The 18,659-nt window shown below is 58.6% G+C and overlaps 1 protein-coding gene across 3 annotated transcripts; it reads right to left on the bottom strand.

Annotated features, from left to right (window-relative positions):
• Positions 1-143: 143 nt before the first annotated feature.
• On the bottom strand, positions 144-17,636 carry BCL2L1 (BCL2 like 1). 3 transcript variants are annotated; one of them, XM_065850031.2, is made up of 3 exons: positions 17,475-17,636; positions 15,967-16,629; positions 144-1,879 (listed from the first exon to the last, which is right to left on the bottom strand). In XM_065850031.2, the coding sequence occupies exons 2-3, from the start codon at positions 16,519-16,521 to the stop codon at positions 1,742-1,744; spliced, it is 693 nt and encodes a 230-aa protein (XP_065706103.1). In that variant the 5' UTR covers positions 16,522-16,629; positions 17,475-17,636; the 3' UTR covers positions 144-1,741. The 3 variants fall into 3 exon arrangements, with proteins under 3 accessions (XP_065706103.1, XP_065706104.1, XP_065706101.1); XM_065850032.1 differs by lacking the exon at positions 17,475-17,636 and adding an exon at positions 17,225-17,354; XM_065850029.2 differs by lacking the exon at positions 17,475-17,636 and adding an exon at positions 16,876-16,988.
• Between the last annotated feature and the right edge of the window lie 1,023 nt (positions 17,637-18,659).

Genomic DNA, 18,659 nt, shown 5'->3' with positions numbered 1-18,659 from the left:
AGCAGGTGGTCATACACCACCCAGCTGGGGCTCAGACCCTGCAGAGATGATCCCCCCCAACCCAAAATCTGCCCAAATCCCACCAAAACCCCCTCACCCCGTCAAACTCCGGCGCTTGCAAAGACCACAGCAGCACCAGCAGCTCCAAGGACAAGACTTTATTAGTGGACTCACCTCCACCTGCAAAACCGAAGCATTCAACGGGATAATTCTAATTCTCGTGTTCCCCGCGGATCCTCCGCGGGGAACACGAGCCCGTGCTCAGCGTGGCCAGACAGGACCCTCTTGGCACGGCCCCACACATAAATACAGACAGACAAGATAACAAAAATAGCATTAAAGAGTATTCACAAATGAATTAAAAACTACTCGGATATGTACAGCAAGAGCGCGGGCGGTATGTACATAAGACAAGCCCGGATGGACAGCTGGGGCTGTTGGTAATGGTCTCGGAAGGATGAAAGGTTATTTTTGAAGCTAATTTCAGCTCAAAGCTCAGTGGTCCCGTGTTCCCGCGGTGGTAGGAGCAGCGTGGAGTGGTGGGAGGGGAGGGGAACCAGGCACCTCTGTCACCGCATGCACCTGTCACAGCCAGACTATGGGGACAAGGATCTGCCTGCGCTACAGGGACCAGCAGCAACTGGGATAGCACAGGGGAGGCCAGCGGCTCCTGCTGTCCCCAACGAGGGGCCCCAGTGGTGGGAACGGCTCTCAGGTGGTGCTGTCACCTCCCTGGCCTTGCCCCCACCCCCGCCAGACCAGCCATTCTAGATCTAGCCTTTCCCTGCTGCCACTCCTGCAAATCGCAGGAGCATTGTCCCCTTGTCCCCCCCTTGTCACTCCCCCAGTTCTATCCCTGCACTTGCTGGGTGCTCTGGAGAGCCCCTTGTGTCAGGGTGGGGGCCAGGGAAAGGGCTTCCCCCCTCACCTGCCTCCTTTGTTGTCTGGAAGAAGCGTGAGGAGGGATGTGCGCTGCCCCACAGCAACCTACATTCAGAGGCAGAGGGAAGAGGATCAGGAGCCCTTCACACCAGGGACAGCCCTGGGCCTGACACCATCCTCACACCTGAGACCAGCTCCCAGCAGCTGAAGTCCCAGGAGAACGGGGCTCCGGAGCTGAGACAAGGACAGAGCTTGTTGTCCCCAGTCTCTGCCTCTTCCTCCTGGCGCCCCCCATGAGCTCTGCCCAGAAGGAGCAGGGACAGGAAAGGGACACTGTGGGGACAGGGGAGGAACACTGTGGGGATAAGGGCAGGGACGCTGCGGGAAGCTCAGTCCCGCTCGGCCACCCACCTCCTCCCAGGCCCCACGCGTGCCCGAGATGGGGACATGGAGCCTGGTCCCTCGCTCTGGCTGGGGAACCCTATATTAGTGACACATCTACACACACGCACGCACTCACACATGCAAAAATAAGTCTGTTTATTCTCTTCAAAGTGATCTAAAGGACCCTGCAGGGCTGCGACACCTTCTAGCCAGTCCTACCCCCGGCTGCCTGGGCCTCCCCAGCGCTGGGAGCCATCAGCTGAAGTGCTGCATCAGTTGCAGCGCCTTTAAAACACAACGGAACAGTAATTAAGAGGGGTTACGCTAAAAGGAGCTGGCGGCACGAGAGAGAAAGCTCCGAGGAGCGGGGCACTCGCCCGGGAGGTTGCTCCCGGTGACGGTGCTCGGGAGCGGAGTGTAGTGGATGTGGCGGTGAAGGTGCAGCCATCCCGGTGCCGGGGGACGCGGTGGTGGGTCACTTGCGGCTCAGCAGGGATCCCAGCAGAAGCACGCCTGCCACCGTTGCCCCAGTCAGGAGCCACTTGTTGAAGGTCTCCTGGCCCTTCCTCACCTCGGCAGCAGCGTTGTTCCCGTAGAGGTCCACAAACCGCTCCTGCAGGAAGAGAGCAGCAGTGAGCAAGGAAAGGGGAGCACAGGGACTGTCAGTGCTGCTTTCTGGGGCTCCTTCCCCACCACGGGGCAAAGGCAGCAGAAAGGGGTGGAAGGTGGTGCCAGCAGAAACGGGGTGCTGGGGACCGGGTGGGTGACAGACACCTTGTGCTTCCTTGCTCTGAATCATGCACAGAGGGCGATGGGGAAGCACAGGACCAGTCATGAGAGAAGTGGATGCCAGAAAGGCTTTGTGAGGAGAAGAACCACGCGGGCAGGGCAGGGGACGTGTCACGTGCTCCGGGCTCCCTAAATCAGCATCCAAGTGTGACACAAACCATTGTAGGAGGAGAACATGGGGTTGTTGGTGCCCCAGGTTACAGCTGAAACACAGAGGGTGTACCCCCCACTGCTCACGGGTCAGAACTTTAACAGGTACTCAATGGATACCTCTTTTAGAATTAGTTTTCCTGACTCCTCTTAGAAGCAAATTGTCAAAACCCAATAGTCAAACAGCCTCTTCAGACAAACACTGATGCTAAGAACTGAACTACGTATAATACCAAACTGCAAAGCTCCATTGCAAGCACATTTTGCAAGGTGTGCCTTACATTTTGTAAGGTTAGCCTCACAGATCCTCCCTGTCTGCACTGCTGCACCCCAGCAAGACAAACACCCCATGGCCTGGCTGTCCTGAGTTACGCGGCAGCACCATCTGGATTTGTGAGTCTCTGCAGCCATGGTGGCCACACCAGGTCACGAAGCTCCTGCCTTCCCCGAGGCGTCGGGAGAGCTCGGCCAGGAATGCAGCTGCTCCAGAGCTGCCTGTCCACACCGGCCACCTCCAGCCCTTCATCGCCGGGAGCAGATTTCACCCGTTTCACTGCACAGCAAACTGCTGCAGCCCCTCAGCCTCCGAGGCAGGCAGGTGACAGGGCTGGGGACAGATGGCCTGGACAGAGGGAGGGCACAGAGAGAAAGACCACCAGAGCTGAACTGCTCCCAGAAACAGGCTTTTGGGGAGAGCATCTGCCCCCCGCACCTGTGCAGAACCCCTGGGCACAATGCCAGCCCTCCTGCTCCCCCGGGCACCTTGGGCCATCGTGAGGACAGAGCTGCTGGGGAGCCCAGGCACCATGGGGACAGAGGGTCCCTGGGCAGCCCACACCAGCTGCTCCCAGTTTATCAGGGTCAAGCAGGAGCCTCAGGGCTTGAGGGAGTGGGAGCTGCAAGCGCCAGGCTCGGCGATGGCGGGCAGCTCGGTGACAGTGGGGGATCAGTGCTGTCGCACCTCCAGCCCATCTTCCCGGCAAGTCCCCTGTTTCCCGATAAGTGAACGCAGTTCCAGTAACGCGGCTGCTCTGGGAAAGCAGAGATAAGCCTGGCTGACGCTGAGTTTGTGTCATGTCTCTCCCTGACCTCTGTGGGCAGGGGCAGCATCTCTGCCTGGCTTGGGCAGTGCTGCCTGCCAGCTGCCTCCCCACAGCCTGGGATAAAGCCGCGGTGTCCAAATCCCACCTGGGATAGAGAGGCTCCTTGGGCAGGTGCCCCTCCATCCCTCCCAGACATGTGGTGCCTGTCCCAAGGCCCACAGCACAGCCTGGTGAGGTCACAGCTTGCAGTGCAGCTCCTCACTGTGCCACACACACACCAGCCAGCTCATGTGTGGTTTTTCAGCTCTTTTGCTCCCAGGAGCTGAGCCGTGTCCCTCTCCTTGGCCACAGGTACCTGAACAACAGCCCAGGCAGGCTGTGCATCCCAGCAGCTGCCACTGCTCCTGTGTCTTCACCCCACACCATCCCGGCATCGCCGACCCCCCTGTTGCTTTCACACCCCCTTGACCGTGAGGAGGTATCAACAGACCTGGGGACAGGGCGCTGGGACAACAGGGACTTTGCCAACTCACCCCAGGGCATGTGGCTGCTGTCACCTTGCTTTGAGTCCTCTTCAGGGATGTGACAACAATCCCTGTGACTCTGGCCACCTACACAGAGCAGCAGAAGGCAGCTCCCATCCCACCGGGGCTGGTGCAGGCTCTGACAAAGTGCTGGATCGCAACCCAGCCCTGCAGGGACAAGGCAGGACAGGGGGTCACAGGCAGGTGCCATCCAGGGACAAAGGTGAGGGCAGCTGCCCACTGCTGCCTGCTACCAGCCCCACTGCTCACCAGCACAAAGGGCACAAAACCAGCCAGGGATGTGCTGCAGGAGAGCGATGGGAGAAGAGCCCAAACCCAAGGAGGGGATATTTTCAATTATGGCAGAGGAAATCCATGTGCTGATAGGTGGTGACGAGCAGCAGAGCAGTGACAGCCCCGCTAGCAGGTTGGTGGGGACAGATGGGACAGGAATAGGACAGAAGGCATGGGTTCATCCAAAACCAGCCCTAAACATCCCTCAGTACTGGGGGATCCTCACAAGCGCAGCACACGGGAGGGAGGAGGCTGCACCCCTTGTACTACATTCTCCCCAAAAAAGCCACTTCGCTTTGGGATTCAGTAACGTCTGCCCCACCAAGCCCCATGCAGGCTCCTCCTGACCCACGGGAGGGGATGTCCCCACTGTCCCCAGGAAGGCTGCAGAAGTGGAAGGGGCTGGCAGCAGGACCAGCCCCAGGACAGGCCCCTCCAGTGCAGGGAGCCGGGGAGCGCTGGCAGCCGCCTCCACGCTGCCTTCTCCACGGTATGTGCCCCGAGCTTGGGGAAAGGCAGTTCCAAGAAGTGTGTTTTGAAGCCCTTACTTCTAAGAAAAGGAAGTGTTTGCTGAACAAGAGATAAATGGCAGATGTTGAACCAAGAGCTATCGGGTGCTACAGACGGAGAGGGGCACGACAGGAGTCCCGCGTGGGCAGGGAGGGGACGCAAGCCCCTTGGCCTCCCCCAGGAAGCGCAGTGGCAGCGGGGGCCGCAGGGGCCGCGGAGGAGGACGCCTTGTCCTTCCCCGGGGAAGCTGTCCCCAGGAGCTGCCACAGCTCAGCCCCTGCACAACTGCAATCCCAGATGTGTCCCCTGGGAATGGCGATTGCAGAGCAGGGGCGGTGGGAAACAGGCAGGAGTGTGTCCCTCTCTGCTCGGGGGTGCGGGCTGGGGAATGGCAGCTTGTGCGGTTCCCACACCGCCCTGCGCTGCTGCTGCTCAGCACCTGAAGCCCAGCACTCCCAGTACCGATTCTGACCTCTCTGCTCTGATGTTTGGGATCTCAGGCTTGTCCAGACACGTCCAGATATTTCTGGCCTCCCCTAGTCACCTTTATCTGAGAGGAAATATTTGGAATTCCTGAGCCACTCACAAGGACTATGGTAGCAACAGCACGTCAGTGTCTCAACCATGTCTCAAGCTCCCTCCCCGCGTGCCCGTGGGCCCCTTCCAGCCCGGAGAGGACAAGCTGTTCCCTGCTCAACACGGTCACATCCCCTTCGCCGGCCCAGGGACAGCCACGTCCAAGGGGAGAATGCTCCGGGGCGGGAGAGGAGGAAGCAGCGAGAGGTTTTGCCTACGCAAAAGGCGATCCCCCCGGCTTCGCCTCTCCCCCCGCAGCGCTGGGGAAGGGCACAGCGTTTTCTTGCTGGAGACAAAACCGGTATTTGCTGTGGGAAATTCTCTCCAGCTGCATGTGTATGGCAGGAGATGGGGGGCCTGGAGATCCAGACTCCACTGGTGCCCGTGGTCCTGCAGAGCAGGGAGGTTCTGCAGCACCAAAGGCTCTCAACACACCTGCAATGCCCCAAATCACACCCCCATCCTGGGGAGGCACAGCCACCACTAAAATATGGCCCAGTGCAGAAACACAACACTGCAGTAGAGAGGAAAGAGGAGCAGGGCTGACCCCAAGTGCTCTGTCCTGGGTGGGAGAGCAGATTAACCAGGCAGGAGGTCCATCTGAGACAGCATTTGCATCCTGGCCTGGAAGTGGGACAGGGAAGACCCCAAGTTTCAGCAGCAGCAGAGGCTCAACTGGTTCCATTCACCAGCTCTGCCCCAGCAGCTCCAGGTTCCATTCAGATCCAGTTCCTCTTTCAAGACAAGCCCCAGTGCTGGGGTAAAGAGGATTCAGTGACACCGACCCACGAGGGCCGTGATGAAACCCACAAGACATGGGTGATGAATCCCTGTCTGGTCCCTTGTGAGCCAGGGTGGAGTGGGATGGGAAGGGCAGGGCGGAGGGCAGTTTGGGTGCTCAAGGCTCCCCTTGCACAGGTGAAGGGTATGGAGGTCACCGAGACAGCACCACGAAGCTCTGAGAACCAGCAAAGAGCTGGGGTCTACCGGGACTATTCATGGTGAACCAGCGGCACTTGGTCCGACTCTGACACGGAGATCCCGAGTGCAAAAGGAGCTGCAGCCCCGACTCCCGGCCAAGACACCCACAGCAACCAGCTCAGCACCTACAAAAGCATTTCTACCCAAAATCTTCATGTGTTTCATCAAAAATCAGTTTGTTCTCCAAAACCTTCTGTGGGATAAGTCAGCATTGTTCCCAGACAGATCAAGAGGGGTGCGGAGAGGTTAAGTGCCTTGCCTGAAGTTGCACACAAGCCAACGAATGAGCCACAGCATCTGACTCCCAACCCAGGCATCCTCGTCACGAGGCAATGTTTCACTTGAAAACAAGCCTGTTTCTGTTCTACCTTCACCGTAACTACAGCTGTGTTACTGCTAACAGGTCTAACGCCAATCACCAGCCAGGAGCAGAGTCAGCTGGACGACCAGACATTTGTTAATGAGATGCTGGGAACAGTTTTGTGCTGAGCAGTGAGACAAGAGTGGAAAAAGCAAAGCAGCAGCTCAGCGCAGACCACAACAAAGCATCGACAGCAACCTGCTCCTCGAGCCCCTCCGGGCTGCCAGCTCACCGCGTGGGACCGGCATATGCAAACCTGGAGGTGAAGCACAGGGGGGAAAAGGCAGCTGAGATCTTTGAAAAAAAAAAAAGAAAACATAAGTATTCCCAAAGGGATCCTGTAAACACAGCTTGGTGGGTCCCTACACGCTGTGAAAGTGGAAGAGACATCCTGGAGGTTCTCCCTTCATTCTGCTCCACCCAACAATGCAGTCACACGTGGCCCTTGCTGCCCCCAGCCCTGTCCGAAGTCCAGCACCGAAGGGGGAGCAGCAGGGACACCGAGCGTGCCCGTGACCGTCACACCGCACTGTGGTGCTGGAACTAGAGGTCAATACGAACCCTGGATACGGGGGCAAGCCAAGGAAACCTGCCATCCTAAGCAGAGGTCTTGGAGCTCCTCCAGACCCCCAGTTCACTCCGCTGGTCCCATCAGCATGCTGGGCAGGCTGGGGATAGGCTGGGGAAGGGGCTCCAGGGACATGGGAGGGGAAGGGGCTCTGGGGACAGCGCCCTGGCAGGTGCAAGGGCTCCGGAGACCCAGCTCTGACTGTTATGCAAATGGTGACCTCCAGGGAAGCAGCTGCTGATCTCCATGACAATGGCACAGAATTGCCACCCACTGGCTGCCACTGCGGCTCTGGGAGCAGGTGCTGGGGTGCTCAGGGACTGGGGTGCTCGGGCACTGCGGTGCTCAGGGATTGGGGTGCTGCCCCTGTCTGAGCTTCAGGGCTCTGCACGCAGAGAAACCCGTGACCCTCAGCTATAAATGCAAAAGGGTTAAATAAATAAGCACATCCCCGCTTCACTCTCCTCCCTGCAGCCACACACAGAGCGGGGCTGCAGCCTGCGGTGGGGCCCACCAGACCTGTGGGGCTCCAGCCCAGAGCCAGCTCTTTTCTAAGCAGAAACAACCCCTCACCGGCACATTCCAGCCCTAATCCTCGCCACGGCAGCCTCCTGTCAAACTGGTTTCATCACCAGCTCCAGGGAACCTGCAATAACCCCACACCATTCAGTACAATTTCAGCATTTCCCAAATAGATGAAAGGGGCTCCGGTGACAGCTGTAACCCCTGTCCCTGCCCCGGGAGGCAGCACGAGATGGAGAGCGGGGAATTGTGTTCTGCGCTCCAGAAATCTGCTGAAACATTCACGTGTATTAAAGCAAATGACTAATCTACTTGCATCCATCTTTCATCAGCGCTTCTCCCAGCACTGAGCAGGCCGAGGGCTCCCAAAGGTGCTGAAGCCCCGGCGGGCGCCGGGCACACTGGCAGGGACGAGGCTCCGGTACAAAGGCACAGCGAAGAACATGCTGCCTGCGCCAGATCCACTCAAGAGATTAGCACCTGCTGGGAATGGGATTGTTTTCCAAAGGGCATTAAGTGGAATAGTCCGAGAAAAGACGGTCTCTCTGATGCTTCTCCCCACCGGACAGATGGTGTCTGAGCCCCAGCAGGCAGAGCAGCCTTTGTGTGAGGGGCGCGCGCGGGGGGCAGGGACGGCTCCTGCTTTCATTTCACGGTTCTCTGGTGCCAGCTCTCTGTGCCGGACCTTGCTCGGCAGGGTCCCCCACACCCGGGGCACGAAGCTCAATTTTCACCTTGTCATTGCTCTTCCCAGACGTCACAGCTCCTGTGCAATCGCGCCCTTGTGTAACTGTGGGGAAACCTGCGTGCAGGGCTCATGTGTGCCTGGCTGCGGAGCCACGTTCCTTCCCGGCAGCGGGCTGAGTCCTGTGGTGCCAATGGCTCCCCAAGGCCCCCTACCGCACCATGAACCTCACCTCAAACCCTCCCTGTAGGGAATGGCGGCATCACCAGAGCATGAGGCCATGTGCAGAGACGGTCCCCAGGGGAAACAGGTCCCTGGGAAGGGCCACCTGGTTCTCCCACCTCGAGCCACTTGTCCCCAGCATCCTGGAGGAGTGGCAGCCAAGCCCCGGCACCTCACGAGGCTGCTGTAATTCTGACACACCACTTGAATGAAAAAGGGGAAAGGGTGGAGGTGCAGGAAGAGGAGGAAGATGTGCTCATTCTGTTTTCACTTCCTGTTAGTCCACATGAAATCTCAAATGATCCAGGCCACCGAGTCCCCCACAGCAAAACTCTCGCAGGCTGGAGGGCAGGAAGCAGAGCAGGCAGCTGATGCAGCAAACGCGGGAGAGCTGTGTGGCACGAGAAGGAGACTTTGTGCTCTGCCCTGGGCTCCTCCATACGTGTTGTTGCATGAAATAATCACTGGCTGGTGCACTGGAAGCTTCTAAATGAGGTCAGTTGCTCTAATAAAAGATATTAGCTCTCTGGCAAGTTTAATATGCTGGTGAGCCAGGATGGAAGCACTTGCAACGCTGCTATGACAGTTGATTTACAGGTAGCAACACCTCATTTTCTCCATACATTAGTCAGACACTACCCAAGGCCACATACACACCCAGCTCCCACGTCCCAACCCAAACCCCGAGCCAGCTCCCCACGGGTGACACACACAATAATGTCACATATTGTCACCAGCTGTGCTCCTGCACCACGCTTGGAGGGTCCCCAGCCTTCCTCAGCCTCAATGGCGGCAAAAACCAGAAAGCGGTGCAATCGGCACGAGCATCATCTGGAGAACCAGGGCAGCGATGTAGAGAGCTGTCCTGCTAGGGTCAGCCGCGTCCAAACCAAACCAGCTCCATGCCAGCCCAAACCTCTTCTCTGAGCTTCCCAAAGAGCCCAGCAAGGAAGAAAACCTGAGAAAACCCATCCATGCTCCTTGGGGAATCTCCATGCTCCCCTCAAGTGCACAGTCCTACCCCCATGCGCAGTCCGGGCCCGAGCAGCTCCTGTTCAAAGCCCTGACAAGATGCCACGTTTCGGAATATTTTATTTTGGTCTTAAGAGCACCTGCCTGGCAGCAATACAGTCAGGGAGAACCTGCCTGCTCTTTGTTCTCAGCCAGGTGGAGCACAGAGCAGAGGACACCTGCCTCAGTCTCCCTTGAGCTCGGGACCGGGGCTGCGAGCCGGGGAGCTCCGGGACTGTCCTAACGGCTGAGCCCAGCCCCTCACCCACCGGAGGATCCTCGTCTCCAGGGCTCGTCTCCCCAGGCAGGATGCTGATGCCAGAAGCTAGCTACTAATTGGATCTACTTAAATCAGAAGCTCCGTCTGCAGACGCAGCTGAAACACAAGCTTGAGCAGGAAGGAGGATAATGCAATAAATTCAAGCAGCTCTCCCCAGGGGAATCGCACATACCCTGAAACCTCCCTCTGCGCAGATACAGCCTACTACCCAACCTTGGGCACACTGGCTGCACGCGGGGCAAGCGGCATAGAGAATAACCAGCCCAAAGGCGGCTGAAACGCCGTGCTCGCCCAGCTCCCTGCTCTACTGGGAGGGACACCAGTCTGAGTACCAGGTTCCAACAGTCCCCATGGCCACAGGAGCCTCTCTGGTTAATGCTCCGAATCCTGCTCCTCCCTTCCGCACTTCCCCGGAGGCACCAGCAGCGTTGATGCGCTGGGTTTCCCATTAAAGAGATCCTGAGAGACAGCACTGGGCTGGTACACGTGAGCACGTGTCCGAGAGAAGATGCGGGCGGCTGGAGCGACACGGCTGCGCTCCCGCCTGCAGGCAGTCCTTCCCAGCGCCGCTCAGCCCTCGCATTCCTCTTTTGCTAACTAAATTAAACATGAAGATAAAATAAGCAAAATACCTAAAAATAAGAAATAAACCGAGCATTTCTACAGCACAACTAGGTCACAGCTCCCCAGCATGCAAGTTGTAGCAGCCACGGCTCAGCCCCTCGAGCCTCCCGGATTCAAAACTGACATCTCTCTGCAAAGGCTGCATCCTGAAACCCACACCTGCTCCCCGGTGAGCCCAGCTGGAGCCATCTGCTAACGGCTGTGCCTCCTGCAGCCCCGACCCGCACTCTGCCAGGCGCTGCTGCGGCCAAGGGGAAGCCCCTTGCCCCCCCAACCTCGGCCAGGGCCACCACACACCCCCACACTGGCCCCAGCAAAGCCCCTGCCTCCCCCTCCACAGGGGAAAGCTCTCGCAACCCCCGGGAATGCAGGTCCCCTCACTGAAGCCCTTGGTGTCTCAAGGACGATCAGGAGTGGACTGCAGAGGGATCTTGCACCGAACACCCCTCCGCACATCCCAGCAGGTGGGGAGCACGGAGGACGGTTGGTTTCCCTGTCCAAGGCCAGGGCAGCAAACCAAGGAGTGCCCTGGCACCGACAGCCACCACTTCCCTTTCATGCCTCCATTATCTGTGTTAATCTTTAGTTGCTCAGAACAATAGTGTTTAAGGGTAAGATCCCTCTCAGGAGGGTGGAGGAGGAGAATGCTGCTGCTTTCCTGAAGGCAAAGCCACCTCACAGACGAGACCTTCATGCTGCATCAGCCAGGATAAGGGTCCACATCCTGACTGCTCTGGGGGTCACAGGAGGGGAGGGAGCAGCCGCCTCAGCCCCTTCCCGCTCCCACCGCAGGAGCCACCATTAATCCCTCACCTCTCAGTTCAGCAGGTCTGCAACACTTGTACGACTGATACTCATCTCTTCTCCCAGCTCCTCCAGGGAACACTACAGCTCCACAGCTAGTGTGGAAAGAGCTGCTGGAGGAACACTCCTTGGAATGGCAGAGCAGGACTGGGCCCACAGCCCTCAGCAGCTTGGGGAAAATCAAAAGAGAAGCCTAAGCAAAGACCTGGAAGCACCGCGTGTAGGCCACAGGCGTGTGGCCACTCCTGGGATGACCCACGTACACAAACCACACAGGAGCTCCACACAGGTCCAGGAGCACTTGGGACATGTACAGAAAACTGCAGCTTCCACAGAGGAAAGAAAGAGCCCGCTGCTGCTGAAATGGGGACAGAGTCCAGGCAGCACTCGGGGCATCCAGCTCCACTTTCAGACAGGAGTGGGGTGATTGGGACAACCGACATGACCAAGAACAGCTGTAAACACAGAGCAGCAAGAAACAGTTTGTTAATTATTTCACAGGCCTTTTTTTAAATGACGCTCCATTCTCTGGATTAAAGGACCTCCGAGTGCTTTACAAACCCGAGTTCCCAGCGGCTCCCCTGGGAGGGAACGCTGTCCCTTTTGCTGTGTTGGGCTGCAGCCAGCCCTGGGCAGCGGCTTTGCCTTCCAGGCGCCTGCTCTAATCACAGATCTGAGGAACGTCATCAAACTGCACTGCACGCTCAGAGGCAGCGAGGAAAACAGGCAGGGCCCCAGAGAAGGAGAAAGGTTGAGGAGCAAGGCTCTGGGCCCTGGGTCTAGCGGCAGGAATGCTGCTGCGAGCGATAGGAAGCGGTGGGGAACTCATTCCAATGGCATTTCCTGGAGAGCGCGGCACAGCAGCCTCCCAGGTTGCGGGCAGGGCCAGGAGCTGCTGGGATCCGCACACTGAGCCCACATCCCAGGCTGCACGGAGGACATGGCCATGCCGGGCAGGACAGCCCGAGCCAGGACCCTGTGGGCAGCGACCGCCAGAGGAATAGCCCGTACTGCAAAGGGACATGAGGGATTCAGCTGGCGGGGGAAGGGTATTTTTTTCATCCCAAGCAGGTGATGACAATGGGGGCATCATCTCAGCTGCAAGGGATCCAGACTGTAAAATAATTAGAGGACAAACTGGAAAGTGATAGCCCAGCAAAGCTTTGCAGAGCACTGCTTGGGATTCAGCTCAGGGACAGCAAAGCTGCAGCTGCCTCCCAGAGCCACCTCTGCTGCACATTGGCCAGCAAGTGGATCTCAAAGGGGATCAGCAGCACCGGGACATCTCCAAAAACTGACACATGAACCCGCACTGGCTGCAGGGAATCATGCAGGATCCCTGGGCAATGGCACAAGGCCGCAAAGCATTTCTGAAGAGCTGAGAATCGAAGCGTTGCTCTCAACCTGAAAACATTGAGAAGGCTGGAGCGAGAGCACAGGACGAAATCCCAGCTGCAATCTGTCATATGACAAAGGCTGAGTCACTTCCCATCATTGAAGTAAAAAAAAAAAAAATCAAAAAGATAGAAAATGAGTTTGCTATATTGACATCTTCTAAGGGTTTTCCCCAAACAGAACCGCAAACTTCCAGTCCACCACAGAGCGACTCGACACGTCCGTCCAGCACACCGAGCACACACAGCCCGTCCTCCTGCAGCCTGGCCCAGCATGTCAGGATTCAGATGTCACAGACTGGTGACAAAGATGCTCATTGCTCAGTCCTGGACTGACACAGCCCCTTCAGGTGGTCCCCACCACATGCTCCGCAAATGGGAAACCTCTGGCCTGTGCCCACAGATCTGTCCCCCAGAACCCCCCTTCAAATCCCTCTCTGGATGTGGATTTGCAGGCAGTAGCTGCTGCTCACGTTCCTTTCTCCAGCAGATTACACACGGTCAGTGCACCTCTGCCTGCCAGGCGCTCCTTCTCGTCCTGCGCTCCCCTGCCTGTGCTCCCACTCACCCTCAATGACTCCCAATGCCCACGGGATCACTGTTTGAACTCCACAGCTAGTGGAATCTGGTCCTGACCAAAGCCACTGCCCCAGGGAAGCCTCCTCTTTGGCTCTGATGGCTCAGCAAGGCAGCAGTTCTCTTCAGCCCAGGGCTGGTTATTAAATGCCCCCCTTGGGTTCTTCTTGTTTGTTTTCGCAGTGCCAGATTGCAGAGAAGGCAGCAAATCAATGTAGAGCCAGAAAACACGATAAAATACACCCATGTTAATACTACATAGCGAGATTTACCATTTCCCCCTCGCCTCAAAAAATGGTTTCTCAAGAAAACTGCTACAGCCCAGCACACAGCAGCCTTCAGAGGCCCCTCCAAAGGCAAAGGCGCACCCTGCCGCCATCCTACGCTTGCCTTTGTTCCACTGGTGGGGAATGAAACAGCTTCCTACGCGAGTGGGCTGTGCCACACTTGTGATGGAGCCGCACTCCTTCCCTCTTTCAGAGGGGCTTTCCAGGAAGAGAAACACTGCAGCACTCTAAAACACAAACCACCTGGTCCCTGCCACACAGACCTGCCAGAACTTGCGTCCTTCTCAGCAGGACCTGCCTGCTGCACCTCTTGGGAGAGCTTTGTTTGCATGGGACAGGCTCTAACAGCTCTGATGCACCAAACAGGTTCGCTGTGCAAACAGGGCGGCAGGAGGGGGACCGCTGGGTCACAGCAAGCGCAGGGTGGCACTTGCTCGGTGCGGGGAGAGTTGGCAGCAGGCCAGCAGCTCCCTCCCTGCAGACGCCAGAGCACAGCGGAGCATCCCCATGCACATCCCACGCGTGAGGCACTCGGGAGCTCCCGCTGCACTGGCCCTTCCCCAGAGTGCACGGCTGTCCCTGAGAGGGGACACGTGAAACCTGCGCACGGAGGGAAGCCATGGCTGAGATGTCAAACAAGCATCAGGTTGGGGTTTGCAACAGGCTGGCAGCAGTTGCGTTCTCCAGCCCTTTTTCTGGTGGCTGGTGGGGTGGGATTGCCTGCACTCCAGCCTTTTCATCCTGCCCAGCTCCGCCTCAGCCCCAGCAGTGAAGTCAGAGCCCCGTTCAAGGTTAGGAGAGGAGAGCGAGGCCACTGCCGGGGTGGGAAGCACGGGGAGCGGTGATCTTCAAAGCAATAGCTGGTGGGCGGGTCAGAGGGAGAGGAGTCCTGACCCTTCAGCAATCTGTTGAACAAATATTTGCTCCAAACAATGAATTTACAGACAGACACAAAAAAATTGAAGTCTTAACCATGATGGTGGGGGTGGGGAATGGAGGGAGGAGGTATTTCATTCCCCACAAGCAGGGACCAGTGATTTTCCACCAGTGATTTAATCTAAATCCCCCAGAGAGTTCATTTACAAAAAATCAGATTGCATTATCGCCTAGGTCTCCAGGATACAGCCCAATCCGTCACTAACAGCAACAGCCACACTAGCTTGGAAACCTCAATTTGATCACTCAATTCCAAGACTAATCTGTGGCTTTAAAAGCCAAAGCCAGAGGGAGGGGGAAGGAACTCGGCTTTTGACCAGGGTTATCTGCAGGATGAGAGAGCTAATGGGCCAGACACAGCGGGCAGCACATCCCGGGTTATTCATCGAAACCGAAGCCTCTGCCGGAGCAGCCCCACCCAGGCAGAGCCCCAGGGCGGCCGCATTCCTGGAATTCCTGCACCCTGAGTGAACCTGCTCCCTCTCCCTGGCTGCACCAGCTCCCCCTCTTCTCTGGGGTCCCTGGCACCACTGGCCAGGCACCCAGGGCTGAGGAGCTCCCAGGGGCTCCCATGGCCTTGCTCTGCCAGGAGGGTGCAGAGCACAGCATGGGGCTCAGAGGTTCCTGCCCCTCCCAGACGGAGGGGCTGCTGATGGACTGGGAGATGGAGGGGGCTAGGAGGGCCAATTCCCCACTGTTTAGATGCTAATACCTGACAGTGTGAACTCTTCCCACTGTGCACCACTAAAGGTTACACCAGCAGGGAATCACTAAAATGTAGAAGTAGAAAGAAAACTCAGGCATCTGTAGGTCGTGTACCTCCCGCTGGCAGTCCCAGGCAGCACCGCGCAGCCGGACCCGGCATCTCAGGAATGCTTCCTGCAGAAATGCTTATTCATGTTAATACCTCACCGCCAGCGTCCTGGGCTCTGCTGCTGGGGCAGCCGGGAGCGTCACTCCCTGCCAAGGAAGAGGCAGCTGCAGGTTGAGCAGCTCCCCAGCTCAGTGCCGGCTCCTGCTGCACCATTTACACAGACCCAGCAGCCCAGCCACCCACATCTGCAGTGGGATTCACTGCACCGTGCACACAGCCGAAGGCAGAGTCCTGTCTCCAGAATGAAGAAGTGGCTGTTAGCCTGGCAGACCACAGGCCGGCCCACCGGAGCACTGTGCTGGGAGAGGAGGAAGCTTCGCTCCCTGCTGGTAAATGCCCGAGAGCAAGGGCTGCTCCCACTTGAAGAACAAGCTCGGATGACATTAGATTTCCAAAGGCTCTTGGAAAACAGGTCTTTTACGCAACATCCAGGGAGAAGGAGAAGAAACAGGGATGGAGAAGGACACATCTGAGCATAAGCTGTGTCAACACAGTGAACTGACCCTCTTGGGGCAGAGGGTTAAGGGCACAGAGGGAAAGACCACAACCCTCTTTATCTCCCTGCAAGGTCTAGCACATGCAGTAGCACAAACATTGTGGGGAGCTGCGCTCCGGTTTGACCAGCCATGCTGCCAGCCTGGAGTGAGGGAGGACACGGGCAGCCATCCCCACCACACAACAGTTCTTACCCATCCGCCATTCTCCTGGATCCAGGGGTCTAGGTGGTCGGTCAAGTACGTGGTCATCCAAGACACAATGCGTCCCACCAATACCCGCATCTCCTTGTCAACACTCTCCACGCACAACGCTCCTCCGAACGAGAAGAAAGCCACGATGCGGCCCCAGTTCACTCCATCACGGAAGAGTTCATTCACTACCTGCTCAAAGCTCTGATACGCCGTGCCAGGGGTGATGTGGAGCTGGGAAGTGAGGTCGCTGAACGCCCGCCGGTACCTCAGCTCAAACTCATCCCCCGCCTCCCTCAGCGCCTGCCTCACATCAGCTGTTTGAATGATTTCGTGGACTTCGAGGCCACTCCGGTGCACGGCAGCTCCATTCACTACGTGGCTGGGGGGTGGGTGCCAGGAGGGGCTCCCATTGAGGACGCCGTCCATCTCAGTCTCCTCCGCGGCAAAGTCAGTCCTGTTCTCATCCTCCTCCTCCAGCTGACTCCAGCTGTATCCCTTCTGCGAGAGCTTGTAGGAAACAAAGTCAATCACTAACTCCCGGTTACTGCTGGACATTTTCACACCTGAGACACCCTCAATGAGTCCATGGTCCAGAGCACAAGCAGATCAGTGCTTAGCAGGTCCTGACTCCGCTCTTCTTCACGACCGATGGCAACATCTGACCTTTACATAGACAAACACCAGAGGAGAGAAGAAAGAAGTGGTTAACGCCACAGCTTTTACATGTGCCCGTGCCATTAACACTGATAGCTTATCGTTAGACTGAGATCATCCCCCGGTTTTATGCAGAGACTTAGGGTCACCAGATTGAAACCGCACAGAAAACCCACTGCGACGCCCCCCTCCCAGGAAACCGGCCCCAAGGACCTCCCCAGCTCGGTCCGAGCAGCCCTTGGCCACGGGTCTCACCGGGTGCAGGCGCTGCCTGCCGGGCCGGGCCGGGGCGGAGGCGGCTTTCGCTCTGCTGGGGCTGCGGGCCGGGCCCAGCCGCGCTCCGCCAGTCCCGGAGGCGGCACCGCCCCCGCCCGCCCCGGCCCCGCCCGTTAAAGGGCCCGGCTCCCCCCGCCCCCCTCTGCCGGCGTTGCCCAACGGTGGCAGGCGGAAGAGCTCAGGCAGCGTTGTCCAAGGGTTACGGCAGCCCCGTGCCGGTAACAGCGGCGCAACCCCCCCACCCCGTCTGGAAACGGCTCGCCACCAGGCTCGGGCTCGCAGGGCACGGCCTGCCCAGGGCTGCCGCCGCCTGGCCCTGCGTTCTTACGGGAGCGGTTCCGGTGGCGGCGGTTACCGGGGGCACGCCGGGCCGCGCAGGGGCCGCCCCCCCGGCCACCGTACCCGCGCGGGGCGGGGCGGGGAGCACGGGGCCCGCGCACGAGGACCCACACGGCGCCCGCCCCTCAACCTCCAGCCAATCACCCGCCGGGAGAGCTCCGCGGGGCGGGGCACGGAAACGGCTTCTCCCATTGGTTGATCCGAACATCGCTCACGGCCTGCCCTACTCCGCCCCTCACCTCGGCGGCCGGTGGAGGGTCCGGCTTCTTCCCGCCCCTGTCCCGCGGGCCCGGCTGGCAGGGACGCCCGGGTCGCCGGAAGCCCCGCCGGGCCTCGGCCCGCTCAGCAGTCCCCGGGCTGCCTCCGCATCGCCCGCCAAACGGCCGCCGCGCTCCTGGGCCGCGTCGGGGGGGTTCGGTAGGGTGGGAGGGGGCGGTGCGCATGCGCAGAGAGGGCGTGGCGGGAGTGTCCGTTAAGCGTGCGCATGCGCGGAGCGGTTTGTGTTAGTGCGCAGGCGTGCCGGGCGGAGGATGGGGCTCTAGTGCCGCCTGTCGGCAGAGCAGTGCTGGGTTCGCCGAGCCTGCCGTCTGCCTTACTTAGTGCTACGGGGAGCTTTGTGCGGCACTTGGCGTATGTAACGTCGCCGAAAGGGCACTTTCCTCCCTGGCGGTGCTCGCTGGAAGGGGTGGGTGGTGGAATCCGCCTTCCCTGGGTCAGGCAGTCAAGGGCACAGCCGGCACAGGACAAGGCGGTGAGCGAGCGGGCTGGGGGCCTGTGCCAGAGCGGGAACACCCGCGGCGGGAGAAACAAAACCCTGCTACGTACTCATTGAAAACCGCCGGGGACCCGCCCACCGCCCGCTGATAGGCCGGCTCCCTACAACACGCACAGCGCTGCCTCGTGTGATTGGCCGGGCTCGCCCCGCGCAGTGCCTTGTGGGAGTTGTGGTTGTGGGGAGGCCCACGGGCACTGCTGTTATGTAGACTCGTAGCATCGTTGCGGTTGGAAGACTCTCAGGATCATCCAGCCTAACTGTTAACCCAGCTCTGGTGCTGACAACCTCGTCTAAACGCCTTTTAAACCCCTCTGTAGTGTGTGTGTGTGTGTGTGTTACATTCTAAACCTCCCCTAGCACAACTTGAGGCCATTTCCTCTTGTCCCATCGCTTGCTACTTGGGACCAACACCCTCCATGCTCCAGCCTCCTTTCAGGCAGTTTCAGAGAGTGAGAATGTTTCCCCTCAGCCTCCTCCAGGCTGAACAGACCCAGGTCCCTCAACCACTCCTCATTAGACTTGTGCTCCAGCCTCTCAGCTTTGTTGCTTCCTCTGCACTCCCTAGTACCTCAATGTCCTTTTAATGATGAGGGGCCCCAAACTGAACACAGCATGCAAGGTGCGGCCTCACCAGTCCCTAATGTTTTTA

This window comes from Patagioenas fasciata, chromosome 16 (assembly GCF_037038585.1).
Source record: "Patagioenas fasciata isolate bPatFas1 chromosome 16, bPatFas1.hap1, whole genome shotgun sequence".
In the NCBI taxonomy this organism is placed as follows: Eukaryota; Metazoa; Chordata; class Aves; order Columbiformes; family Columbidae; genus Patagioenas; species Patagioenas fasciata.
This window is presented reverse-complemented; position numbering and strand designations above follow the sequence as displayed.

What these genes read in the sequence shown, in the direction of transcription:
- BCL2L1 (XM_065850031.2), bottom strand. Translation starts at nt 16,521, where the DNA reads ATGTCCAGCAGTAACCGGGAGTTAGTGATTGACTTTGTTTCCTACAAG. An exon ending in TCCAGGAGAATGGCGGATGG is followed by an intron (nt 1,880 to 15,966) that starts GTAAGAACTGTT and finishes CTCTTCCTGCAG; the next exon opens with GAGCGGTTTGTGGACCTCTA.